The sequence below is a fragment of the Fusarium poae genome, chromosome 3 (genome assembly GCF_019609905.1).
Source record: "Fusarium poae strain DAOMC 252244 chromosome 3, whole genome shotgun sequence".
Taxonomy (NCBI): domain Eukaryota; kingdom Fungi; phylum Ascomycota; class Sordariomycetes; order Hypocreales; family Nectriaceae; genus Fusarium; species Fusarium poae.
This window is the reverse complement of record NC_058401.1, coordinates 285,237-311,572: the sequence shown is the minus strand read 5'-3', so window position 1 is coordinate 311,572 and position 26,336 is coordinate 285,237. Positions and strand designations below refer to the sequence as shown.

Below are 26,336 nucleotides of genomic sequence, written 5' to 3'. Positions count from 1 at the left end.
GCAAGTCAAGCTACTCTACTGATGGTAGGCGCATGAAAGAACAACAGTTCCCTTTGTACAGGCTGGATCAATAAGAACAGTAGGAGTTGAAATCAGACTGTTCGCGTCACCATGTTCCAAGTATCCCTATTCAACAGCCATCCTGAACCTAAGCAAATCGCGCTCTTGAATAGCATTGTACTTGTCTTCCAGCTCGCCAACATCCCATTTACAAGATAACCATCTCCCATTTAAGGCCTCTTTACGCTTCTCCAGTCCTTCTTCATTTAGCAACCACACGCAAAAAGAGCCCACCAGATCTGGGCTATCGTTCAACACTGTCCCAGATTAGCTACATACTCAATGACAAGTAGCTGATACTCACAGTGTTGAATGTCCTTGGATGCGGCAATTGAAAATTCACTCTTCATTCCACCTGGATGTACACTAGCGACGAAGAGTCCTTTATCGGCGTACTGGGCATGGATGATTTCGACAATGCGAGCCTGTGCCAGTTTGCTTGCGCAGTAATGAGACGTTGTCCCAAAGCCATTAAGTCCTTGAGCGGAAATGGAACTAATCACAATGAAACTACCTTTGCTTTCGAGTAGAAAGGGGAGTAAGTGGTGGGCGGCAAGCCAAGTACCTGTGCAGTGAACCGCAAAGGCTTTTTGAACATCGCCAACATCTTCCTCAATGACTGTAGCTTTGGACAATGGGCCGGAAAATCCACAATTGACGATGACTGCGTCAAGCTTGCCGTTAAATTGTTCTTTAACGGCGTTGGCTATCTTGACCACGTCGGCCTCTAAACTGATATCGCATATGACTGAGGTAACCTTTGTCGAGCTGTTGATAGTAGTGACTTCTTCGGCGGTTTTTCCCAGGGTCGCTTGTGTTCGCGCCGCTAGGATAATGCCAGACGCTCCGGCTTTTGCGAATGACCTGCATAATGCCGCACCAGCAGCACCTCCGGCTCCGATGATACAGACGACGTAATCATTAGGCAAAGGCGATTGCAGGGGGTCTATTGCTGGATATGGTTTATCGTGCTTGGTAGTGACAAAGTCTCTGACCTGCTGTGCGTTGAGTTGGCTCAAGTTTGACATAATAATAGTTGATATGACAAAGTGCGGGCGAGAGTATGTGAGCTTGGGGGTCGTCAGAGGCCAAGGAATCCTCCGTGACTTATATTTGTCTTTCGCGTATTGCTATCCAATGGGACAGCACATCTTCGTCTCCACGATCTCGGACTTTGCTATTAACAACGGTTGGAGAGACGCCACTCCATGCAACGTGAGATCTCACGGGGAATGTGGAACGTCGCCATTGGCTGTCCCTACGGACTTACCAACGAATCGCAAATCTTATCTCCGCACGTCACAAGAATGGAAGTACATAAGATATCTCTTGATAGTAGACATATTGGTGAGAATGAAAAGAGCGAGAAAACAGATGTTTGATGGCAATTAGGTTTCACGCCAAACCCGGCGACTTTTGAACTAGTTTTCAGAGAATCTAAGTCATGTATCGGAACTTCTGATTTTTGTCGCCCTGCTCAGAGACATCAATCTCCGCGTTAGCATCCACTGGCCCGTACAGACTATCCCTGCGCCTGTTCTCCCTACTCAATGCAAAATGCATAAATAGAGCCAAGACAACTACAAGCCCACTCATACCACAACCTATTGCGCAACCTGTAGTAAAGAAAGGCCTGGGAGATGTTAGTTGGAATGGCAAAACGAACAGAATATGGACAAGCTTACGCGTCTTCTTTCGGGAACACAGTGCTACTAATAAGAGATGAACATTGCCCTATAGTGAGTGAAATGGCAAGACCGGCTCCTTTTTTTGAGTCTCCGCCCTGATTGTTCAAAAGCCAAGTGATGTTCATGGCGAGAGCAGGAAAGATTCCACAAGCCGCAAGCCAAACACCGGCGTATCTGGGGCCGGTCTTGTCCATGTCCTGGACGCCAGCAAGAATACCATAGCCAACAGTTCCCATAGCAGCAAAGGATGCTACGATATACCCACGACATCCGTACTTGTCCGAGAAGAAAGCAGCTCCGATACAACAAAGAAACGCGGCGAAGTAGGCTGGAGCGGTGAGGCCTTGCGCAGTGACCGAATCGTAGCCCATGTGGTTCACAATCGTGGGCAGGAAATTGGATAAAGCGGCAAATGAGAAGTTGCAACAGAAATGCATAATGGCGTGGATGTAATTCTTGTAGTCCACCATTCCTGCCATGATCTGCTTCCAGCTGACAGCTTCCTTGGAAGTATTGTCTTGGAGTTGTAAACGTTGGACGGCGAGTTTTCTTTCGTCTTCATTGAAGAACTTGGCAGTCGATGGCGAGTCGATGAGAAAAAAGTAGACCACTGGGGCAAAAAGTATTGTCGGCGCACCCTCTACAAAAAGAGTCAGCACTGTTGGCAACGAGATAAATAAGGGAAAGAATTACCTATAATAAACAACCATCGCCAGGCCTCCAAAGACCCAGTGATATGAGTTATACCATATGCCAAACTTGAAGCGAATGTGTTTGCCAATGGCGACATGCCCAAGAGGATAGACATTCGGAGTCCTAGCTCGCTACGTTTGTAGATGCAGGACAAGAAGTACGGAGCTCCAGCGCCAAACGTGGCCTCAAATACACCTAGAAAGACGCGTGTAACGACTAATTCAGCCATGTTATGCGCTGCGCCTGAACACATAGCAGCCGTTCCCCAGCTAGGACGCGTGAGCTAGAGAATTCGAGACAAACACAAGACTTACCAAATACAGAGACATGATACGTAAATATGGGCGGGAAAGATCTTCCAAAACATGGTCGTCCATTCAAACAGAATATACGCGATGTAGAAGGAGTTCAAAACCCAAGCCCATTGTGATGAGCTGAGACCAAGAGAATCCTGAGCACCAGCAGTCTTTGCATTGCCAATGTTACCACGGTCGAGATAAGACAAGACATATAGACAGCAGACTATGGGCAAAACCCGACGGTCGAGCTAGAATAACTATCAGTACACAGCGCCTCGGACCGAAGGAATGACAAACTTTGCGTCTGATCCGGTGATCTATGTCTGCCGGTACAATGGCAGGACACTCTTCTCCATTTCTTCCCTCTTCATCGTCCTTTAGACTAGCTGTACTGGACCTGCGAGGATTCATGGTTGAAAGTCTGAGTATCAGGAAGGTTTACCTCGGCAAAATATCGAACATGATGCGAATCGGATATGTGGAGGGGTTGGGTCTTTAAGTAGGCGTCGGCGGGGAAATACATCGGAATCGTTGCATCACAAATCCATGATCTGCAACTAAAGCGATCCCGGTCTTTTCGTCCCCCCCGCTGTAGTGGATAACCACTAGTTAACTGGTAGAGCTGAGACATGCTGGAAATACTATTCTAGCGCACTAACTAATACTGTCGATCATTGCTACCGGAATGTTGCTCCGGCAATTGAGTAACCAAGAGGAGTTGTGATACGAGGACCCGACATCGGATTAAACATGGGGCAATATAGAATGTCATTGACGCAGAATAGAACTCACTCAATTGGTATATATAGAGATACCTGGCATTGTTGTTTATTGAGTTAAAGTTTACATGTTACAAATAGATGACTAGTTATCACGTGATGGGTTTGAAACATGGCACGGTCCATTAAACATGACGCTGAATTATTTACTCATAATAACTTCTCTTCTACCACCTTCATGTATCTCGGCAAATAACAACATGGAATCAACTTCAACCGCCGGCCCGGGAACACATATACCAGACCCACCGTTGGAGGATGAAGAGAGATTTACAACTTGTAGCAGAGCCAATAGTCTCAGCCTAGCATGTGCACCAGGGTCACCATCATCAACCCCCCCAGACGGTTCCATACAAATTTGGAGAGACCATGTTCAAGAAATGCCATTCCTTCCCGACCCACGACCAAGATCTCTTACGCCATTTGGATTTTGCGACAATGAGCCAGTCGATGGAGCCCAAGGGCCGGTAAAGCTTCCAGCACTGTATCAATTATCGCCATGGTTCAAAGTTCCTCCTAATATTCGGCGGGATATTCTGCGTTTGGCGTTTGGAGACCGACGTCTACACATGAGCCTAGCCTATCGACACTGTTATTATCGTGGCTCTGAGAGTACAAAGACAATCGATGAATGGAAGTGGTTTAGCTGTGTTTGTAGTAGACCAATGTTACCAGTTCAGATCCTAGCTCCTCATGCCGATAAAGCAGAAGATCTCGGCCCTTGGACTGACAATTGCAAGTCTTACGATTCAGTGCGACAGAAGGTGGGCGTTATTGGATGGCTTCTCTCCTGTCGTCAAAAGTGAGTATGAAACAACCGCTTTCAGGTGTTCTATGACTGATTTGGATAGTTATGCTGAAGGAATTGACGTTTTGTATTCAACTAATTCCATCGTCATGTCTGGCAAGGCCATGATAGCCCACATACCGCAACTTCTCCTTCCTCAAAGACTTGCTTCTATGACTTCTATCGAAGTCAGATGGCCCATGATGCCAGAACCGCCTAGCAAGTTTGAAACCGATGCCGATTTCCTATCTGATGACTCCCTACCACCCCTGCCGGACTCGTTGGACTTGGGTGATATCAGTCTTGTTCTAGATACTTTTTCACCCACACGATTCCCATCACTCCGGAATCTTTACATTTCCTTCGAGAAATTAGAGGTATGGTACGACTCTTCTCTCAGTCCAGTATATGAGTCTCTACTCCAGATGCTACGAAACTTTGCCAAAGTGCGATATAAACCACTTGACGAGTGTATCTTCGGATTTCCGGAAGATTTCTACGGGAGAATTACAAGCTCTAGCTTGAATGGTTTTGCATCGCAACCTTTTAATCAAGTTTGGGACGACCTGGAAGACAATCTCCATACGACACAGATTCCGTATAGAGACAGCTATCCAAGGCCCCCATTTCACTTGGAAAAACGACAGGGGGTCGGTTTTTGGATTGTAAAAATATGTGATCGATCATCGGATATTCACGGGATTTTAGATTCACCTTCTTACAGCCCAACATCACCAGAGTGGGACAGCCCTTCTCCCTAGCAACTTGTAGCCTTTTCCTTCTCGCCCAATGGGCGGTACATGGCAGTCGGCTCAGAAAGTGGGCATGTTGATTCTTCTCACTTTGCGATTTGGGAACTTGATTTGGCTTTGGATCCCCCAACAGAGACGTTCCAGTACGATATATTATGTTCTTCGTCATGCTTCGTCCCGATAGTACTGTAAGGGTGCTCTACTAGCGTTCTATACGCAGCTACGAAAAGGTTCAAGCTCAATAACTATATGAATCTTCGAATATTATCCTATCATGATATCTCTGAGACACGTAACAATAAAATAGTCATTTATGCTCGATCGGCGCCCTTCCCACACTCAGTGTTGTCAAAACTGCTTGGGTAAGCTTGTCGGTCAGTTGTGACAAAATTGATCTTGAATCCATCTGGCACTTTACCGGCCTCATTGAAACAGTATTGAACAAAAGATCCAGAGTTTATCGGTTTTTGCCAGCCGACTGTTGCACTCCCACCAGAGTCAGGCATCTTGTAGTATTGGAATGCCATGTCGTTAGGGTAATCCTCATACAAGGTAGCTTCAAAATGAAAGATACCACCTTCGTTTTGTTTTCCTACAACCCACTCAAAATTGACCTGGCGACCATATAAGCCTTGAAACACTTCGTAGACAACGGTATGACCTTTGGCTCGATCAAGATAGAAGTCGTCCCAGTATGGTAAGAAAGACCAGGGTGGCAGAATGGAAGACTTGAGTGGTTCGTTTACAGCAGCTCCGGGGCCACCATTCTCACTGGGAATCGACAGAACACCGTTTACACTGACAATGATACTGGTGCCGCTTGATCGATTCGGAGCCCAAGGCAGAGTGACCTTAACATAGTCGTTATCATGGTCAAGGTCGTCATCAAAGACAGGCGTCGGGCTAGCCAAAACTACTGTTGTCAGGGGGGTAACGCTGTCACAGCCAGTTGTAGTTGTCATGTCAGCAGTGGTAGTGGTGGGCTTAACTGTGGTGGTTTCGGTCTCTGTAGTGGTGGTTTCAGCTAAAGTAGTCGTTGACTCGGACGGAAAGGGTTCAGTAGGTTCCGTGGATGCTTCTGTAGTCGACATGTCTACTGTTGAAACCTCTGTGGACACCTCTGTGGACAAGGGCTCAGTTGATGTAATGTCTGTTGCAGACGCAGATGAAAGATATGTGGAAGATAATATGTCTAGGTTTAATGATTCGACAGAGGATATAGAGCTAATGGTCTTATTATATTGAATTTTATTATATTAAAAGCTATAATATTAATTATAAGCTTTTTGTTTTAAAATTTTTTTTTAATTTTTTAATTTTATAAGATTTTTAATATAATAAATTTTAATTTAATAAACTTTTTAATAATATTATTTTTATTAAATACTTTATAAATTATTAATAATTTATTTTTTTTATTAAAAATTATTTTAAAAATTAAAAAATAATTTTATTTAAAATATTTTATTTTTTAATATATTAATATTATTATTATATTTTATTTTATAAAAAGCTTTAAAGACTTTTTTTTTTTTATATAATAAAAATTTAAATTTTAATTTATTAATTTAATAATTAATTATATAATTAAAAATATTATAATTAAAAATAATAAAAATAATAATTTAATTATTATTTATATTAATAATATTTTAATTTTAAATATTAATAAAAAAATTATTTTAAAAATAATAAAAAACTTTAAATTTTTTTAATTAATTTTTTTTTTTAAAAATAAAATTAATTATAAAAATTAAATTTTTATAAATAATTTTTTAATTTAATATATACCCGTGGATTCGACCTAACGGAGACCCCACTCATAGAGTGGGCGGCAAAATTCTGGGACAAGGGCAAAATTCTGGGACAGCCAAATAGGTGTAAATAGGTGCAAAAGATTGGTATTTTCATTCAGTCTTCGTCACTTTTGGTCCGAATTAAATAGAGATTGCTAAAATGATAGTATTGGATTGATTTAAAGCTATATCCAAGAGCATTTTATTATGCGATGTATATTTCTCGCTGTGTTGCGGCCGAAAGTTGATGTGATTACTGAGGAACCGTCAGACTTGCTTCCTTCGGCATAAGGTCTTGTGACTTACCTGCCCGGCCTCCCTCCCAACAGGGAAAGTGCCGACGATATAATTTACTGTGTATTTCGCGGGCGAAGCGTATCCATGATTCTGTGATATGTGGAGGAGAAATTCCTTTCAAATTCAACAGGCGGAGGAGGGAGAGGAGGAAGGTTGGGCTCTTCTTGCGTAAGATCAACTACCTCGATGACTTCCTCATTGAAATCGGAGTCATCTGATTCTCCTGTGACGAGGTTTTCAAGTAACCCATCTTCTTGTGTGTTGCTGAGTTTAAATTCAACTCCATCGCTCGAAGGAAGTGCAGGCATATCTTGCAACGGGCTGCGATAAACACCAGCAGCTGTTGCACCACGAAGGCGCTCGTAGAAACGCTGCTGAGCAGAGGAACCGCTCGTATCATAGTAAAATCCGTTCCCAGGCGTTGCAGGCGAAGCTTCTCGTGATGCCGGAGCAATAGTAATAACATCATCCTGTATATCCTTGTTCTTCCACTCCTTCCACCGCTTGAAGCTAATATGAATCGGCTTCCCGTTGTTATTGATATCGTATTTGTGTTGCTTCTTCCACTCGATTTTCAGGCGATCATCCTCTTCTTTCTGCAGTTGCCTCCAAGTGCGATGTTGCCGGCGAAGCTCTTCTGCTTGCTCTTTTTGCGTTGTAGTGGCAACTTGCTCTTCTATCTGCTGCACCGTTGTGCTGTTCACGTAGAGGCCGGTGGGATGAACTCTTCTTCTACGCATCTTTCGACTATTTGCAGCGGAAATGCGGTCAAGGCGGTTCTTGATATGACTTTCGGCAAAGGAATTTAGTACTATTGCTTCGTTGAGAACGTCGTCAATAGTGCTGTATGCCTCGCGAGTAGGCGAGCTGAATCGTTCACGATAGTTGTGCCTGATGTGACGAGAAATCTCCCGAGCATCTCGGAATCGTGATTCTTGGGGAAGTAGGGATTGGATTGCAGGGGAGGCTTGAGAGAGGATAGACTTCTGCTTTTCCTTTAGCTTTTGTATGACTTCTGTGCCGTCAGGAGGAAATATTCCACTTCTCTCAAACCCGTTAATGATATTGTGCTTTGTGAAGCTTTCATCGATGATCTTCTGCAAGCGAGCAACAAGATCCGAGCGCTTGAAGTTCAGAAATCCCTCGCGGATGTGCTTGCGAAGTGCCTTCTGATGTGCAAGCTTGAGAAGCTGAAAGACTCCTACATCAAGCGGCTGTGTGAGATGCGTTGAGTGAGGCGGAAGCACGAAGATCTCGATATCAAAGCGCAGGCAATATTTCATAAATTCCAAGGAAGTCTTGCCTGTAAAGCCATCGATAACAAGAAGTCGCCAAATCTTTTCCTTCTCAGGCCGCTCAAAGTAAGGCCTTTCCCAAATGAAATCAGGATTATCGATATCTCTCATAAACTCATCACAGCCGTACCAATCAGTAAAGTTTATACCAAGAGCTCTTGCCTTTGCTGTTGCTGAGAAGGAATGCAGGTTGAAATGACGAATCCAATCCATTGAGATTTCTGCATTAGAAAAGCCGGTCTCAGAGCGTGCAAAGCGAATATTCTTATCCAAATCATTAACATCCCACCCTTCTGTTGGCCACGATTTGAAGATCATAAACGGAGGGATAGTATCTATTAAGTACTATTAGAATAAACTACAGAATCAAGAGAATACTCACATCCTTCAGCATTTACAGCCCCGATCATCGTAGCCGACTCGCGGTTCGAAAAAGCAACAATCTCGTGTTTTGTGTTGCGTTTTTTCCTCACGATGACCACCTCAAGCCGCTCACGCACAACGCCTATTCGTATGCCGCATTCATCGGCGTTCAGGATCTGAGATGGCCCGATATCTCTTCTCTGCACAACATCAGCAAGGTTAGTATAGAAATCCTCAACCTCCTGAACTTCGCGTGCTTCGAATTCTGCTCTCTCACGATCAAATGCCCGTACTAACTTCTTCTTCTGTAGCTGCGGATTATCCTCAAGAAAGCGTTTATACCATCCTTCTCCAACTGGGTGCAATGGAGGAGTTCGTGATGCCCTCAACTCGTTTGCGGCTGCTTCAATAACTGACTGATTTGCAGGAAATCCACATCTCTCGAGCCACATAACGTATGCAACGACCGCGCGCTCCTCACTTTCATCGAGATTCCTTGGCCTTCCAACGCTTGTATCACTAAAAGCCGGCTTTCCAGCGAGCTTCAGCGATCGAAGATGCCTCCCTACAGCGCTCTTGGAGGTGTGATGCTTGACGGCGGCATCCCTTATAGTGATAGGCTTTCTTCCGTTACGCTTGGGGCGGTTTTGTGATACAAGGACCTCCCGGGCGGCTCGTACAGCATCGTTGACGCGATACGGATACGGCATTTTATCGGCTAGATCAAAAAGGCAGCTTCATAAATGAGAGTCGACTGAATTATACGTATGTGTGTATTGGAATTCATTGGATTTGGCGGGTGATTCTAATGAAGTTCCGACAGGGCGGGGTATCCGGCTGTCCCAGAATTTTGCCCTTGTCCCAGAATTTTGCCCTTGTCCCAGAATTTTGCCGCCCACTCTATGAGTGGGGTCTCCGTTAGGTCGAATCCACGGGTAATTAAAATTAATAAAGATTTTAAAATTTATTATTTTATATAATAATTTTATTAATATTAATAAAAAAATATTTAATAAATAATTTTTAAAAATAATAAAAATTTTTATAATAATTATTATAATTTTAATTTTATAAATTATAATATATATTTTTAAATAAAATTTATATTAATATTTAAATTTAAAAATTATATTTTTTTATAAATTAATTTTATATATATACTTTAGGATTTATACTTTAAAAATTACTTAATAAAAGGAGCTAATAGTCTTAATATTTATAGAAATCTTACTAGGTGAAATGCTAGAAAGGGATAACTTGATAGGTTTTGTAGATACTATAAAAGGAAAAGAAAGGGAAGAAGAAGTAGAAAAAGAAAAAGAAGACTCTGATGATGAGTCCAAAGTGGCTGTAGAAACGACATTGTCGAATAATCGTGTTGTTTTTACAGTTGTAGAGGGCGAAGCTGTGGATGAAGAGAGCGCAGTGGAAGTGGAAGGACCTCCGACATCTATCGAAGACGCGACTGAAACGTCTGAAGACAGAATCACGGTAGTTGCCGACTCGGAGATTGATGACAGTTGGGTCGAGTCGATACTAGCAGAGCTTGACACGTCAAGTCCAATGATGCGTCTGTCTTGACATTGCTCCACTACATAGAGTTAGTCCCGATTCTTAGTATGGAGGTGTGACGTATCTTGATAGACGCGTAGTGTAACGGGGACACAGTCTGACGGACGCGGCCCAAATGTCATGAAGACTTGGCCACTGTCGGGATCCTGGCAGAAGTCAGCCTCACCATCAGGCAAGTCTGTGTTAGTAAATTTAAGCTCCCCAGCTACACTCGCGAAGTCCCTAGTGACAGCTCCGTCTGGTGTATCTCCCCGTCCTGTCAATTCTTTGAACGGCTCTCCATTGTAGTAGACAGGTTTTCCAGAATCCAACAGCTGTCCTCCAGCCAGTGTGAAGGTAGCGGCATTTGTGCAAATTCTGACGTTTGAGGTATTTCCGTTACCGACAAAGCCCCCTTTGGCTATCTTTTCAAGGCCTCGCCTTTTATTGCTGACACTAGGAGATATGAGAAAGATAACGTTCTGTCCAGATACTGCTTCGGAGCTAGTTGCAGAGACTTCGGCCGAGGTTTGTGTAGTGATATCTGACTTTGTTGATGTTGTTCGTAGCTCTTCCTCGTCTGTCGAAAGAGGAAGAGCAGACGAGAACGATAGATCGAATGTACGGGTAGATTCTTCGATAACCTCAGACGATTCAGTAATGACTTCGATGGTTGATTGCAACGCCGACGATGGCTCAGCGATGCCCTGAAATGTTGATGGAAACACAGAAGTTGATCGATTCGTGAAATACGTAGGGAGTATCCCACGTTGAGTTGACGGCAAAGCTGGTGCTGTGGGAATGGCTGCTTCAGCAGTTTCTGCTCCAACGGCGACAAGATAGGATGAGAGATATGTGTAACACCATACTCCATCGATTAATTCAGGTTCTCCAATGGGTTCCAAGGCGGAGGCCGTGCCACCGAAGGCGAGAAGGAGCTGCCACATCATGGCTGTGGTAGAAACTTTTGCAACTACTGAGGAGATGAGATGAATGGGGAGACCTCAACGATTTATCTACTGTAACGTCAAGCAAGGGAGGATCGCTCTGTAGGTCTTGGGAAATTAAGTCGTATAACTTGGACCAGAATTTCCCACTGTTGCCAGGGGCGGATCGATTAAGGCATGCATGCTTCAACATACACCGAAGCCACCAACATATCAAAGCCAGGGATAGGATCAAGCCACCAACGGTTTTTTATGATTTTCATCACTGATTCTTTGGCACGCAAACAATGTTACTGTGTCTTTTGATCAAGAATTTACAATTCGGCCTGCCGGTATATCAAGCACGTTCTTTTGGGATTCGACATAATGAACTTTCACAATGAAGTTCAAGTTGGCAAGAAGGGTGAAGCTAAGTTGAGCGCTGGTCGGCAAACCAAAAGCTTAGTCGCAAGGGAGAGTCTCAATTCCAGCTCATGCTTGCCCTGCGGATGGCTGTTGTTAAAGTGGCTGGCTGGACCTGGTTCTCGCTCGGTCTATCAGGACATGTCTCACATTCGCCTATGACTTTAGTGTGATCCTATCTCAGGTAAGTAGTGTCTTACGACCTTTATAATATGAAAGTGCGGGATTTGTCAGGCTTCCTGTTATTCGTCCTGGCTAGTGATTTAGTATATCAAGGCTTTTCTTGTATTAGACCTGTGGACCACCTCCACCAATAGAGACAGCGAACAATTTGTAGATTGGGCGATATTTTTTATACATTCTTGGTACACATTGACGAAAGATTGTATTATTCAACTCTAAATTTCACTGCATAAATTGAGTTTTACCAGTGACTAACCTATTGTAACTTCCAGGCTATTGAGCCATCGCTATCCTAGCACTCACTGCCACGATCGGCGACACTAAAATGGCGCCAGCGTTTTTACCGTAGCTTACTAAAAGTTACACAACTGCGCCATATTCTATGACTACAGGATGCTTTTTACGTCCTAGGCATCTGCTTACAATACATCATCACCGTCACTTTCCAGACTCAAAAGATCAATAACTGTATAAAGTCCTCTGATGATTGTATCTCTTAACCATTTCTCAACTGAGCATCACTCAATTTCCTGCCATGAGCTCGCACCTTTGTAAAGTCTGTACCCAGCTCAGTATCGAGAAGCTCGTTTCTGAACACGGTTTCGCCTTACACAGCAATCTTGCCATACTCCATGAGTCTTCAGCTAGTTGCCGACTATGCAATCATGCCATCATTCGGATCTTAACGGGCAACAGAAGATTGAATATTTCTGAAAACAACATCGTATACCTTACTGGTATGCAGGCTCGCGTCTTCTATTGGCGTCATGTCCACAACAAACGTGGTTTGACCATAGTTATCTCGCAAGTCGGCTCTCAAATCCCGAGTAGAGGCGAAGAGTTTCCTTGGCTTTTAATGAGAACATTGGATGGGGATCCCGCTATAAGATTGGGCGCAAGAACTGTACGACTGCTGCCAGAGAACACTTCAAGTTCGGAGTCTGCCATCCAAGCACTGAAGTGGTTGAAGGAATGCTTGCTTAGCAAAGATTGTTTTGAAGACATTTCACATGTTGCCGACCAAGATCTTGGACAAGTTCTTGCAGATGCAAATGATGTTGTTTGCGAATTCGACGGTCTACTGCGCCAAGCAAAGTCTGATCAGACACTTGAACATCAACGGCTCCAACTGTGCAAAGACATCCATACTCTCTATCGGCAAAAGATTAAGCCACAAGATATAAATGTCACCAACGAAGAACGCGCAGCCAGGTTACTTGAAATTAATGATACGGGATCAACCATCAGTCTCAGATTAATCGACGATACAAGCAAGTGCATGCCCTACGTTGCATTGAGTTACAGATGGGGTGGACTGGAAGCAGTTTGGCAAACAACAACAAGGAACTTGGAGTCACGCAAATCAAGCTTCTCTATTGTTGAGCTTCCAAGAACGTTATCGGATTCGGTCAAGCTCACTCACCATCTTGGTTTCAAATGGATCTGGATTGACAGCCTCTGTATCGTCCAAGATGATAAGGATGATTGGGCTAGAGAAGCTGTCAAGATGGCCACCATCTACCAAAACGCCATCGTCACTATTGCCGCGGATTCCAGTTCAGATGCCAAAGCTGGACTACACAACAGCACGTCGACATCCATATTCAACATTGAAGACTCTATTAGAATCTGCAACAAGCTTTCCACCGGTGAAGACAGCACAGTCTACCTATTTCCCAACCAAAAGACAAGAGTCGATGAATCAATCACCAACCTACGAGATATGGGCGATCTTCTCAGTCACTGCTCACTGCGAGACAGAGGCTGGACCATGCAAGAGCGCATTCTCTCACCACGCATCATCCATTTTGCATCTGATCAACTTTACTGGGAGTGTTATCATGGGATCCAAGAAAGTGAGGATAAGCTCCTCTGGATGGGTCGCAGCTTGACCATTCCGAAGATAGCGCACCGTGTGAAGTCTGCAAAGGATGCTGAGCAGAAGAAAAAACAGTTGAAGAAATTGCTTCAGTACTGGTATGTTCATGTAGTAGGAGGAGACTACTCACATCGCTCTTTGACGTACGGCGAGGACAAACTCGTCGCTATCGGCGGCGTTGCCAGGGCTCTTGACAACATCGAATCGATGGGCTACATGGTTGGTCACTGGGGAGATGACGATGATGAGCTGATCAAAAGTTTGTGTTGGAAGCGAGGCGGTCCTGGACAGAAGGCTGCTAAGTATCGTGCGCCTTCGTGGTCTTGGGCTAGTCAGGATTCATTCGTTGACTTTGGAGGTTACAGCCTTGTTGGTATGTACGATGAGGAGATTGTAGCTGAGCCCGTGGCATGGCAGGCTTCAGCCCCAGATATGACATTCTTTGGACGGTGTACCAATGCCTACATCCAGATTAAAGCAAAGTTCGCACGTGGAACAGTCTTCCCAAACTGCGGTCACGACTTTAGCAACTACCACCAAACAGGATACGACGCCGGATACAGCGTTGATCCTCCGAAGGAGAGGTGTGCGTTCCTCATGCTTGAGGGAGGAGAGACATCTGATCTTGTATGGTTGGATGAGAGTCAAGCTACCCATGATCCAGTACGGGACGGCATTGATGTCAAGGTGGTGATGCTCTCAGAGATTCGAACCGAAGGTGAAGAGCCATATCCCGGGGCCTGTCTGATCTGCACTCTGGATGAGAGATACCACTTGACTAGGATCGGGTTGACCGAGAGTGTCAAGCCGTGGAAGGAGGGGTTAAGGAGAGAGACTCCTCCAGTTACTGGGCGAAAGCTTTGTGATAAAGGTGCTATTGAGCTAATCATTATCTGAGTTGAGTTCGTAGTCTCAAGAGGTACTTATGAACACGTGTTTCCCTCACTTTTCGAACTCTTAGATCTCACAGCCATGGCTTCAGTACTGACATTTGAACTGACGCCAAACTCAGTCACATTTTGTCGACAGTGTATCTGGAAAGAAGCAGAATTAAAACAGTTTCAGATGCATGGTAACAATGGCAGTTAACTGAAGAATTAGCTCTTGGGAGCCTCACATTATCTACTCTAGAAAATGAACAAAACCTCTATGAGCATAAAACGCTTGACCAATCACAACGACTGGTCTCTATCTTAAACTGGCAGATTCTCCTGACTCTCCGACTTGCCCTTAATTTTACGATATTCCGCGCGACCCATGGAGTAAAGTCGCGTCGAGCCGTATAATTGCGTGGTGATCCAAAGCGAGAACACAACTGGTGTGATGATCTTCCATGCAATACCCCACTGCGTCCAAGAGTTGTGAAGGAGATATATCGTGACAATGGTCTCTGTAAAGGCCGCCACGACCGCCCAAATGCAGCATCCAAATGCCATACGGGACAAGAAGGTAGGATTGTCCCGCTTTATGCGCCAAAGGATCATGGATATGAAGATGGGTATCTCTACCACCACGTCGAAAGTACCTATCATAGCATATGTTAGTAACATGCCATTTAAGAGAGAAGAGCTGGACAAGTGTACGTACCCCAGACCATACACATATAAAACTCTAGTGTCGCTTCGTGATTCTTTTTTGTATTCGCAAAAAGGCTCAACGCCATCTGCGAAATAACGAGTAGCCCAGTATGATGCGCAATGCTGATATAGCTCGCAAACTTGGTACGAAAGCACATCTCAAAGAGATAATACGCGCAGTAAACTTGCGTCGCGACCAGCAGGTGATCACCAACCGTGATCTTACCACCTTTCACCAAAGGCTCAGTGAGAACGGCGTTGCCAACCAGAAAGTCCATCATAGGATATCCGGTAGATATTAAGAGGGAGATGAGTACAAATGCGCCGACGTGGAAATAAGCGAATGAGCGGCGCCGTCTCTCGTCGCCGTGGAATTCGAGGGCTGGGTAGATTCTCTTGTATATACGTGGCAGAATCCATCTTTCGAGACAATTGGCGATAAGGGCTACACATATGATGCTGCAAGCGAGGATGAGAGAGCCGTGAGGAAGAAGAGGGGAGATGGGGTTGTTCTCCAAGGTTTGAATCTTGGGATGGGGATGGTGGTCTACTCTGGTCATGATGGCAGCAATGAATGATGATACAGATACAAAGGAGAAATGTAAAAGAGAGTGAAGCTGATAAATGACAGAAACTCCAAAGATGGAAGAGGAAGGTTATGTATCCATATTTACAAGGAGAATGAAGCCTAGGGTTATGATGCATGGCTCTATTTGGCAGTATGCTACGTAACGTACAGCATAAAATCACAATTACAAACTACAAAGATGTTCAATGTTACAATTCTTTTGGTTCATTCCAATATCAGAATACGAACAGGTCAGATAATTCTCGGTTAAATGGCAAACAGCCGAGTATTAGTGCGAGTGTCTTCCCGAATGGAACTCTCCGGGATTGGGCGCACCGTAGATCAACCCGCCCAATTCCCATTTGGTGCTTGTACGTCAGTGGCTCAACCGTAAACGATAGGGGTCTAAAGTCTGGAACAGTCTGGGGAAATTTGACGAGATCCTTTGAAAGAGGCGAAGCAATTGACAGATCCACTGACGCCTGTACCTGAGGGTTCCACTCCACGATGCCGTATTCCGGGCTTCATCACCACGTTACGTGGCTTTTTTTTTTTTTTTTGTCTCTGGTGTTTGTTACGGTTTATCGGCACGATGCAGTTCTTGTGGGTGACTGGTGTTCCTATTTTTAAAAGTGGCTGACTCTACTGAGGTAGTCTTCGCATTCGGGTCCGGCGTTAGCGAATATGCAGGCAACATTACAGACGTTTAAAAGCCACCAACTGTTTATTTTGCGGCTAAATCTCTTTGAACTCAGTCTGTTCAACAGTTGGTGTTTTTCTTACACTTCCCGGATGTCGTCAGCTGTTATACTTGCATTGAAGACGAGCATCTACTTGAAGTTGTTATCTATTCGCCGTACTCACAGTCGCAGCATGACTATTTACATGTAGGCAACATTATCCTTCCAAAAGATCATTACATGAGTCAATAGAATAGCGCTAAGCGATGCAAAAAGAAATCTGACAAGACTGGGATTCGAACCCAGGCCCCTTTCGAGACTGCGAATCGTTACTAGTTCGAATCGAACCTGAACACAGCGCCTTAGACCGCTCGGCCATCTTGCCTTGGAATAAGGTTTAGGCTCCGATTCTGTAATAATATCGATCGTTGGTGCTCACTGGTCCCCTACTTTTGCCCAGCACTAACTGCTTCTCCTCAGCAGCAATAGCTTCTCCTCAACACCCATGGACTGTTTCTGCCCAATACTATTGCTTCTGTCTAGCACGAATTACTCACTTGTTATATGTCATACCAGGCCGCACCGTTTCCAGAGTCGTTTTCAAACATAAGTTGTTGTAAGTACCTAGTCAAGTATATCTAGCTGGAAGCATAACCGTAAAATCATATTTTCATTCCCTGTAACACTCAGCACTTTTAACTTGCTGCTGAGCGACTGCAAACAGTGATCCGTTCTGCAATTACATGTACACTTTGCCCTACGACGGGAACCACCGATATTCCTGATTGTCTACGCCAATCCTCTCGCGGTAACATAGACGCATCATACGAGTTCAAAAGATCAGATCAACTGCCGTGTGTCACCCGCGGTTCCGAGTCGCAGTGCTATCAGTATATAGGAATTTTATTTATTTTTATTCGTGTCTTCTGTAGCTATACCATACTTGGAAGCTTTACAGAACCCTCATCATCTCCATGATGATAATTCTACTTGTTGCTGGCAGTGTGCCAGATAGGATCGCCACCCTCGTTGTACAACACAACATTTCCATCATCCTGCACCACAAGAGTTGTGGACTCGTTGCCCTTGCCGGCAGCAGTGTCTGTGTGCCAGGTGGCATGTCCAGTACCGGAGTTGTCGCTGTAGATTTGTTAGACATTATCTTGTGGCAGAATATCTGTTGTATGACTTACTAGATGACTAGGTTGCCATCTTCTTGCATCTTGATGCCGTGAACCTTCCAGTTCTGCTCGGGGGTGTTCTGCCAGGCGCAGTGGTCGCCATGGTAGACGGCGACCTTGCCGTCTTCTTGCATGCGGAACTCTGTCTCGCCGTCATCGCTCCAGATGCTGTTGCCGATGAGGAGCCAGTCGCCGTTGTTAAGTCTGCCCATTTTGAATGTGTGGAAGTAAAGTTTTTTATGATTGTATTGTAGAAGGTAAGTTGTAAGATGAGGATTGAGTTGAGATTTGTGAGAGAGATTTACGAGTCTTTTATACTTGAACACAGGTGACTTGGCCCATTGAAGAAGATGCTGACTTTAACCAGTAATTGTTGTACATCATGTTGTCCGCTTTGACCTACATCACAGCCCCTCTTCTGTCTTACGCAACGGCATTCCAACGGAGTCATTCATCTCATCTTTGGTTACTCGCACAGAAACGCTGAGACACGGCATAGGACGTGCAATGACAAGTCGCGACCTTGTTGGTCTACCAGAGACGATCAACGGCCCCACTGCGGGAGGATCCAATTGCCGAGTCTGGCGTTGTGCATCATAGCCTTCAATTATCGGGGTTCTCCAGGCACGGCAATGATTGTTATTACTCTGATTCAGGAACCATTGCCCAATGGTTGGTGGAGGACAATTGACCGCCATATTCATATCCAATATGAATGTTACTGTCTCGGCGACGTGGACGATACACCAGCACCTCGTTCCAGAATGGTTGGACAAGAAAACCCCTCTCAAGTCTTGGTGCAGAAGTGATTCAAGATTTGATCAGCCATTGGACAAACAGCGATCTGTTATCGACGGAATATTTGCTGGAAACATCCATTTCTTATGATTGTAGTTAGATCATCGGCAAGTAAGCAGCTGAAGCAGATCTATTGTGGAAATGAGGGGCAGCGAGACATAGCTGGGACCAAACGTCCACAGAGCGTCGCTCATCACCTTTGTAAGGCTGTATGTCTCAGCTTCAACCAACAATTTCCCGACCACCTAGCCACAGGTCTCAGATAGCTCAGCAAGCTGCGTCATAGTGGCAGACCGCCATGCCATGACTTTCAGCCCTGAGTTGAGACGATGTCAATGCGCTCGATGCAGGTATCTGAGTTACGTGTTGGTCACTGTGACTTCACTGTCAATGACAGAGAAAGTCACAAGTGTCTTTTGAGGACGCGTAGTACCAACAGAGACTAATTGACAGACATTGGAAAGTGGTCAGAGTGAGAGACGTGAGCGTGACGCGAATAATTCCAAGCTAGACAGGGTAAAGAGCATGATGTCATGTCTTGAATGTCATCACCGAGGTACCATTAAACGCGTATCCTTTCGGCTTATCAGATCAATTAAGATACACGAGAAGCAGACATAGAGATAGGATGTTGACAGTTTAACGCTTGAAGAGAAATGTACAGACAGCGGCCTTATTTTTGTTTCACTAAAACGGAGTATCCGAAAGTGTTAGGCCACTTTGGACTAATCACTGCATAAAAACCAGACTATTACTATGGGCAATTAAGTTTGAGTTTACTACATCTTTTAAAGAAAGATAAAAACAGTCATTATAACTAAGACAGGAACTAACTGAACAGCAAGAATCAGTAGCAAGCTTTTATTTACTACACTGTGTTTTTCCTAATTGATGTTAGAATACTGAAAACCGTTTTTCTACATCAATCTATACTCTTGTGTAGGGTAATCTCCTGAAGAATCCTCCCCGGCTATGAACACTAAAAATAGAGTCCTGACCCCTTGGTGTCCCCACTGGCAATAAGCCCAGATGCTAAAAAAAAGACTTGCGGTTTGTGTGGATCGAACACACGACCTTCAGATATCAATGAATGATGATTGAAGTTTGGCTTCAGTCTGACGCTCTCCCAACTGAGCTAAACCCGCTTGCTGTCTGTGCAGCTTTTTAATTGAACATATGGACGCGCTCTAGCCTGGGAGAAAGCTGTCTCGTTGCATGTAGAACACCAGTCAGGACCTCTAGATTGCAGCGATGGATCGGGAGAACAACTAATGATGATGCCAGAATCATCGATACGATTAGACTGGTTTGACCCCGCAGACTCTCGGCATTCTGGTCATCTTGGTAGGCAAAGGGCCTCTAACCCCGCAGAATTCTGATTCCTCGGCATTCCTCTCCCAAGGCCCGGTAATTCAGAGACGACAGGGGTTGAATGGTATTTTAAGTCGATGGCCTGCCCGATATATCGAATAATGATGATATTGGATCGGTATCCTCTGCCTTGACTTCTTCTATTGTCAACTTTCACATAATCCCAAAATTTAGATCAAGAACTATGGAGGGCCATCACCGAGCTGCCGTTGTGACTGTAAGACTTACTCCCCACTTTTGTTAGTATCGAGGACTGACACCCTGCAACAGCGCTCCGACACAAGTTTCAAATTCGACATTCAAGATACCCCGATCCCCAAACCACAACCATGGGAAATTCTCGTTAAACTCTCAGCTACTGGCGTTTGCGGCACCGACATGGCTCTTGCGGGTGGCTACCTAGGTTCGTGTCGTGACATCCTCGGCCACGAAGGAGTAGGTAGTGTCGTACAAATCGGCTCTGGTGTAGATCCATCCACTGTCAAAGTGGGTGACCGTGTCGGCATTGCTTGGGTACGAGACGTCTGTGGACAATGTTCCTGCTGTCGCCAACCCGGCGGCGAAGTTCGTTGTTTAGAACAGCAAAACTCAGGAAGGAAATGGGATGGCACATTTGCTGAGCACTGTCTTGTTCCTAGTCGATACGTCTTGAATCTCCCGGATGACACCAATATACCCGATGAGCTTGTAGCGCCTATACTATGCGGGGGCGTCACTGCGTACAAGGCTTTGAAGGCTTGCGAGGCTACACCGGGAGAATGGGTGGCCATTATGGGAGCAGGTGGCGGAGTAGGTGGTCTTGGAATACAGTATGCCAAGGCTATGGGATACCGAGTGGCAGCAGTCGATGTTGGCCCTGCGGAAGAATTCTGTATGAGGATGGGCGCCGACGCTTATTTTGATGGCTCAAGTCCCGATACACCAGAAAGGTTGAAGAAGCTGACCCCCTACGATGCTGGGGCGAAAGCGGTCATTGTTACAGCTGGATCAGGCAAAGCATATCAAAACGCTCTTGATCTTGTTGCTGTCTTTGGTACTCTCGTTTGTGTGGGAATACCGCCCCCCGATCAAGCAATAAGCCTACATCCGTTGACTCTCATAGATCGAGGAATCAAGCTTATCGGAACATTGGTGGGGACCAGGACTGAAACTCTCGAGGCTCTGGAGTTTGTGCAAAGAGGTGTTGTTAAGCCTATCGTTCAGACAGTCAGCTTCGATGATATAGAAGATCTAGCAGAGAGATTCTCCAAGGTATGTATCTTCTCCTGTTGCTTTATGATTGGAATTACTGACGTTTGCAGACATCTGGAAAGCTGGTTATTCAGTTCCCATAGGATCATAGATACGATGGAGGTACTGATAAACAGCCAAAAAAATCAAGTAAATACCAAAAGGATACATACAACAGCGGGGATTCGCTGGTCGTCACCGACCCAACTACTAATCCGCCGGTTAGTGGCTTGACTATGGGAGAGCGGACGGGATCCCGTATTTTCCACTACCTTTGGTCGTATGTGCTAGGATCACTGTTATGATATGCTATATAGACAAATGTACAGTTTCAGAATAAACTATAACAGAATGATTCGACAGCTCAACTGTGCATATACACAAGCTATTGAAGCTGGTCGCTTTCTTTGAGCTTCAGCAACCATTTCTTCAAGGTCACGTGCCGGTACGATGGCGGGTCTCATAGCAATTGTTGTTGGTTGATTTCAAACTGCAATTTATAATCCTAGCAACAATCGCTCAGCCTTGTCAGCCATACACGTAATTTTCTAATGGCTTCGATTAGCCATGGAACAATCTCAATCCCTTGTTTCGCAATCCATTCTCAATAGAGTTACTGGAAGGCCTAGAACAGACGCTGTGGTAGAACTTGAAACTGCAGTTGCCCGGTTCCAGGCCCACCTACAAGACAATGAGAGAATCAGGCTGCAGAGACTGAAAACAACCACGCACGATATTCAGGCCGTCATCATATTCACAGCTGAGCTTGACCGCTCTGATCCAACGCGGAGAGGTAAGAGCGTTGCGACAAGGCTGTCGTCGTTTCTCCAAACAATTCAGCAATTCTTTCCAGCTATAGATGCTTTCGTGTCTTCAAACCCAGAGCTGGCGGCCTTGATATGGGGGTCTGTCAAATTGACCTTTCTGGTAACTAATCCGCTATCTAATCCATCGGATACGATGTTAATGATTTGTTGTCTAGATACTTAGTAATTTCATCTCATACTTTGAATCCTTCGTGGAGCTTCTACATGGATTCAGTAGTCTCTATGCCAGATTCTCTGAATATCAAATGTTGTACCAAAACTCTACGGAATTACGAGACTCGATTTGTGGATTCAATACTGCTATTATCACGTGTTGTGAGAAAATTGTTGCCTTGGCACATCGATTAAGTACTTATGACCTTGGAGTGTTTTGGCAGTTTGAGGCCGATCTAACATCTCTATAGCAATGACTCAAATTGCTAAAGCTTTCACAAGCTCGTTCCAGTCAGAGATGCGACCGTACATCGATACCGTCAAGGTGAAGGCAGAAGATGTCCAGCGCGACATAGAACTTGTGAAAGCCAAGACCGACCGTCATGAGCAGGAGATGCAAAACAAGGAACGAGAAGAGGCGTCTGAAAATCGAAGTCTAGTAGTTTCAAGCTTGTCACAGAATTGGAACCAGTTGAGCAAAGTCAGGAAAGACTTCAGAAAAGCCTCCACTGGTATGTCATAATGCCTGTTCAGACCACTGTGCACCTGAATCTTGCTGGCTAATGTTATGATACAGGACAAAAGCAACATCAAGCTCTTGAAGAATTGAGTAATTACAATCGAAACATCACAAATTTGAATAGTACTCGGAACAAACGCCATCTACAGACCGCGTTTTGGATATTTGAGACACAGGAATTTAAAGACTGGTATGCTCTAAAAGAGGCACCCGTTTTGCATGTCACAGGCAAGAGTGAGTCAATTGTTTTGAACTTCCCAAGAAGAAATGTGAATGACATGGTATTTAGTTGGATCCGGGAAAACAATCTTATCGTAAGTTCTGTCGGGCATTTGACATCACTCAAGAGGCTTCGACCTTTGACTAGTAGTACTAATTGTTCAGATCCCGCATCATCGAATTCATTAATGACAGTCAAAGTGAATCCGAAGTCGTCTCTTTCTTCTTCTCCCGCTTTGATGACTCTGCGAGTCTCGACTGTGATACTATCCTCCGGTCACTAGTCTCTCAATTAGTCTCGCGCCCCTCCTTATCCAAACTCATTGAAAGAGAGAATATATATAGCGATTTAGAGCTGGCTAGAGACCAATGCTACTCCCGCGAATCACTGAAAAACCTATACCGTCGTTCTATGGGAATTGTTGAAAAGTGGTTCATAGTCCTGGACGGCATCGATGAGTGCAACGCAGAAGAGCGACGGGGACTGTTTGAGTTGGCTACACTTCCGGTCACGGTGTAGAACCTTTATGTCACAGTGTGGGGCAGTAGATAGCCAATTATATTACTTTTTCTTTTTAGTCTCTTTAAATCCTAGTAAGTTTATTTTTCAGTCTAAAAAATTAGAAAAATGTATATAATAGATAAAGAAAAAAGATATCTTAAAAAAGAGAAAAAGAAAAGTAAAGAGAAGGAAAAAAAGAAATTATTTATATATATATATCTAGCCTCTATTGAAAGGTAAAGAGATAATTAAATTCTAAGGAAAAAAGAGAGATCTAGCTGAAATAGGCATAGTCTAACCTTATCCGGCTTATCAGCTCTTATTGGCCTTATCGGTCAGGCCTACACCGTGACCTGAAGGTTTTGCACCGTGACCGGAAGTGTAGCCGTTTGAGTTTTTGTCGGATCTTGTCGTGCACAAAGACACATATGGAAAAGTCAAATTACTGCTGTCCTGCAATAGCATTGGAAACCATGATTTGCTGTGTCAAGCTGTCGCAATTACTGCAAGTATTGGACAAGACGAGTCGTATATCCGGCTCGGTGGAAAATGGGTTTCATTCTTTCTGAACGAAGGGCATTTTGAATGTCCTAGAAACTGCATTACGGAGGTCCTACGACATCAACCTCATTATCCTGTTATGGTATGTATAGAGAAATACATACGCGATGGCATTCAGGTCTGGCCAGCTCTTCATAGATATTCTCAGACGTCTTGCGGTTGCTCGAAAGGCCTCAAGGAGAGAGGTGTCTATGCCGATCTCCATGTGGTTCTTGTTGATGGATACAGGAGGAGCTCCTGGCCTCTGCTCCAGATATTCGTCGGGGTTTATAGGGGTGAGCTTACCAAGAAAGGGCTAGAGCTGCTCAGTCAAGAATTCGATTTGACAGAGCTCGATCTGCTGAGGGCCAGAACTGTCAGTGGAAAGAGTATACTCGATTGCCAAGTGGAGAGTATAGAGTCCATCTTGCCCACTTATCGTCCTCGCGAGCCACAGCCACTTCTTGACATACTTGGCCGTAAGAATGTCATAGCACATGCGCAAGAAATAGGGTTTGGCCTTGATGAGCTGCGAGGTTTGCTCACAAGCGGACTGCGGTGGGCGTACCAAACCTCAAACCAAGCGATGAGACAGCACTTGTCTACAATTGTCCAGAATCTAACTCTTTCCGAATCTGATCGAATCACATACAACGCTTCCATCTTTGACATCTCGGAGCAGATGTTAAGAGATACCATAGAATCAAGAATTAACGTGCCTGCAGCTGACGACGTGGTCAAGTTCTACTTGCAGTCGGCAAAGCGCCTCGTGCGGTTCCCCAATGAAAGTTTCTGTCTTAGCTTTGAACAGGCATTCAAGTCTAAAAAATGGAAATTGGTAGAGGCTCTAATAAAGGTACACCCAAAGTTGGGAAAGCCCTTCTCAGGTCCCAACCTAGGTACATTCTTTTCGAATTTGGGCTGTGGTCGTTGTAAAATGAGAGGGGATGCCTCAGACTGGCGACTGACTCTTTGTCAAATTCATCGCAACGAAGCCATTTCACTATCGCGGGTCGGTTCGCTTGAGTATCATGAGAATGATGGATATATTGACCTTCTGAAGCAGCTAGGAACAGATGGCAGTTTAATCATCACCCGGGATTGGTCTGTTAACATTCCCAGCGAGGAAAGATTCGAATGAACATGTAGTCAATGGACACATAGTAGTGGAAGAGACCGCAATATGTACTGGATTCTGGCAAATCGTTATTACGTAGTAGTTGCTTATAAACGTTCACATGAGTCTGAATGGCGCTCTAGCTGGTATTGTAAAACGTACCTAGTGAACATGACTTTACAATGACGAATCATCTCGAGTAAGAGAGCCAGAAAATCGAGGTTGTTATTTAGAAACTGAAACTAGCTAACCATTGTCTGTCTTGTACTACAAATAAATATAGCAGAGAGGCGAGCCGCCAGGTGTGTTAAGTGCGTCACCAATGGTAATATAGCGAGCGTTGGCTCCCAGTCTTAAGAGCGTTTCTACTCGGAGGGTTGCTAGACACTGTTAGAGTGCCTGCGATATCGTTGGCCTGCTTAGGGTGAAGAGTTTGCCAAATCCAGTAGATGCGATCCACCATAAGCGATGAAGGAAAAAGTTAGGATCGTTAGGCGAAGAGTAGAGATCAGAGTTATCGCCACCGACACTATAGTGTCCAGCTCCATGTAGGCCTAAGAATCCCTCCACGAATCTTCCTCCTTGAAAATCATTATTCAATGTTACTGGAAGCAACGCCGGATGTAAGGTTATGCAGATTTGGATAAGCCATCCACTGTTCCATCGCGTAGCTAGATAGGTCGCAACGGAGACAATGGTGGTTATATTCGAGAGGTGTCTTGGTTGCTTCATTCCGTCAATACTGGGAGCTTGGCCCCAATATTTGGGTACAGAAATAAATTGCTCAAGGCACACTGATGTGACAGGCGCAATGTGACTTACTAATTTAGTCTTGTCTGTTTCCTCCCCGTGACCCTTCCTTCTCACAACTTGAGGTCACTTTACAAATATTATTCTCCCAAGATCTCTATTGCCATAATTAATTCCACCATCTAATCTTGTTCAATTCATTCTTTTATTCTGTTTGTCGTGTGACACTACATTGTTCTCGGTCGATTGATGAACTAGTGTCACGTGACCAAGACCCACATATCGTGTCTTCACGCTCATTCTCTTCCCCAGCCTTGCATTCATCATCATCACCCTCATTCAATCACCGACACGGCGCCACATCACGAGAAGCGACCTGATTGCCCTCGCAGAGTTCTGGAGAGCAAATAGGTCATTTCTTCTGGTTCAAGTGCGCGGAAGAAGACACCGGCCGACTCGCGCTACAACCGATTAAAATTCCGATCTGTACCCATCGAACGAGCGTGCGCGCGCCGCCTACCCCTTCGTTGGA

At 44.7% G+C, this 26,336-nt stretch overlaps 11 protein-coding genes and 2 non-coding genes across 13 annotated transcripts; 5 read left to right on the top strand and 8 right to left on the bottom strand.

The window, feature by feature from the left end:
• Positions 1–126: 126 nt before the first annotated feature.
• Positions 127–1,088, bottom strand: FPOAC1_007462 (uncharacterized protein; the record flags this gene model as incomplete). Its single annotated transcript, XM_044851923.1, has 2 exons — positions 127–317; positions 365–1,088. 2 exons carry the CDS (start codon positions 1,086–1,088, stop codon positions 127–129), a joined length of 915 nt encoding a protein of 304 aa, XP_044704593.1.
• Positions 1,089–1,497: 409 nt separating this feature from the next.
• On the bottom strand, positions 1,498–3,151 carry FPOAC1_007461 (uncharacterized protein; the record flags this gene model as incomplete). The annotated part of the gene is made up of 5 exons (XM_044851922.1): positions 1,498–1,693; positions 1,746–2,388; positions 2,442–2,710; positions 2,756–2,988; positions 3,038–3,151. The coding sequence occupies 5 exons, from the start codon at positions 3,149–3,151 to the stop codon at positions 1,498–1,500; spliced, it is 1,455 nt and encodes a 484-aa protein (XP_044704592.1).
• A 568-nt stretch (positions 3,152–3,719) lies between these two features.
• Positions 3,720–5,077, top strand: FPOAC1_007460 (uncharacterized protein; the record flags this gene model as incomplete). The annotated part of the gene is made up of 3 exons (XM_044851921.1): positions 3,720–4,321; positions 4,371–4,683; positions 5,015–5,077. 3 exons carry the CDS (start codon positions 3,720–3,722, stop codon positions 5,075–5,077), a joined length of 978 nt encoding a protein of 325 aa, XP_044704591.1.
• Positions 5,078–5,369: 292 nt separating this feature from the next.
• Positions 5,370–6,149, bottom strand: FPOAC1_007459 (uncharacterized protein; the record flags this gene model as incomplete). The annotated part of the gene is made up of 1 exon (XM_044851920.1): positions 5,370–6,149. The coding sequence occupies one exon, from the start codon at positions 6,147–6,149 to the stop codon at positions 5,370–5,372; it is 780 nt and encodes a 259-aa protein (XP_044704590.1).
• Positions 6,150–10,410: 4,261 nt separating this feature from the next.
• Positions 10,411–11,310, bottom strand: FPOAC1_007458 (uncharacterized protein; the record flags this gene model as incomplete). The annotated part of the gene is made up of 1 exon (XM_044851919.1): positions 10,411–11,310. One exon carries the CDS (start codon positions 11,308–11,310, stop codon positions 10,411–10,413), a length of 900 nt encoding a protein of 299 aa, XP_044704589.1.
• A 1,321-nt stretch (positions 11,311–12,631) lies between these two features.
• Positions 12,632–14,668, top strand: FPOAC1_007457 (uncharacterized protein; the record flags this gene model as incomplete). Its single annotated transcript, XM_044851918.1, has 1 exon — positions 12,632–14,668. One exon carries the CDS (start codon positions 12,632–12,634, stop codon positions 14,666–14,668), a length of 2,037 nt encoding a protein of 678 aa, XP_044704588.1.
• Positions 14,669–14,964: 296 nt separating this feature from the next.
• On the bottom strand, positions 14,965–15,908 carry FPOAC1_007456 (uncharacterized protein; the record flags this gene model as incomplete). Its single annotated transcript, XM_044851917.1, has 2 exons — positions 14,965–15,296; positions 15,359–15,908. The coding sequence occupies 2 exons, from the start codon at positions 15,906–15,908 to the stop codon at positions 14,965–14,967; spliced, it is 882 nt and encodes a 293-aa protein (XP_044704587.1).
• A 969-nt stretch (positions 15,909–16,877) lies between these two features.
• FPOAC1_007455 lies at positions 16,878–16,981 on the bottom strand. The gene has a single exon. It is a non-coding gene; the product is annotated as a tRNA-Leu (tRNA).
• A 601-nt stretch (positions 16,982–17,582) lies between these two features.
• Positions 17,583–17,989, bottom strand: FPOAC1_007454 (uncharacterized protein; the record flags this gene model as incomplete). Its single annotated transcript, XM_044851916.1, has 2 exons — positions 17,583–17,736; positions 17,790–17,989. The coding sequence occupies 2 exons, from the start codon at positions 17,987–17,989 to the stop codon at positions 17,583–17,585; spliced, it is 354 nt and encodes a 117-aa protein (XP_044704586.1).
• Positions 17,990–19,621: 1,632 nt separating this feature from the next.
• FPOAC1_007453 lies at positions 19,622–19,720 on the bottom strand. The gene has a single exon. It is a non-coding gene; the product is annotated as a tRNA-Phe (tRNA).
• A 327-nt stretch (positions 19,721–20,047) lies between these two features.
• Positions 20,048–21,280, top strand: FPOAC1_007452 (uncharacterized protein; the record flags this gene model as incomplete). The annotated part of the gene is made up of 4 exons (XM_044851915.1): positions 20,048–20,064; positions 20,121–20,163; positions 20,217–21,197; positions 21,248–21,280. The coding sequence occupies 4 exons, from the start codon at positions 20,048–20,050 to the stop codon at positions 21,278–21,280; spliced, it is 1,074 nt and encodes a 357-aa protein (XP_044704585.1).
• A 463-nt stretch (positions 21,281–21,743) lies between these two features.
• FPOAC1_007451 (uncharacterized protein) lies at positions 21,744–23,415 on the top strand (the record flags this gene model as incomplete). Its single annotated transcript, XM_044851914.1, has 7 exons — positions 21,744–21,969; positions 22,036–22,103; positions 22,159–22,351; positions 22,408–22,668; positions 22,734–22,910; positions 22,966–22,990; positions 23,061–23,415. 7 exons carry the CDS (start codon positions 21,744–21,746, stop codon positions 23,413–23,415), a joined length of 1,305 nt encoding a protein of 434 aa, XP_044704584.1.
• Positions 23,416–24,037: 622 nt separating this feature from the next.
• Positions 24,038–25,078, top strand: FPOAC1_007450 (uncharacterized protein; the record flags this gene model as incomplete). The annotated part of the gene is made up of 1 exon (XM_044851913.1): positions 24,038–25,078. The coding sequence occupies one exon, from the start codon at positions 24,038–24,040 to the stop codon at positions 25,076–25,078; it is 1,041 nt and encodes a 346-aa protein (XP_044704583.1).
• Positions 25,079–26,336: the final 1,258 nt, after the last annotated feature.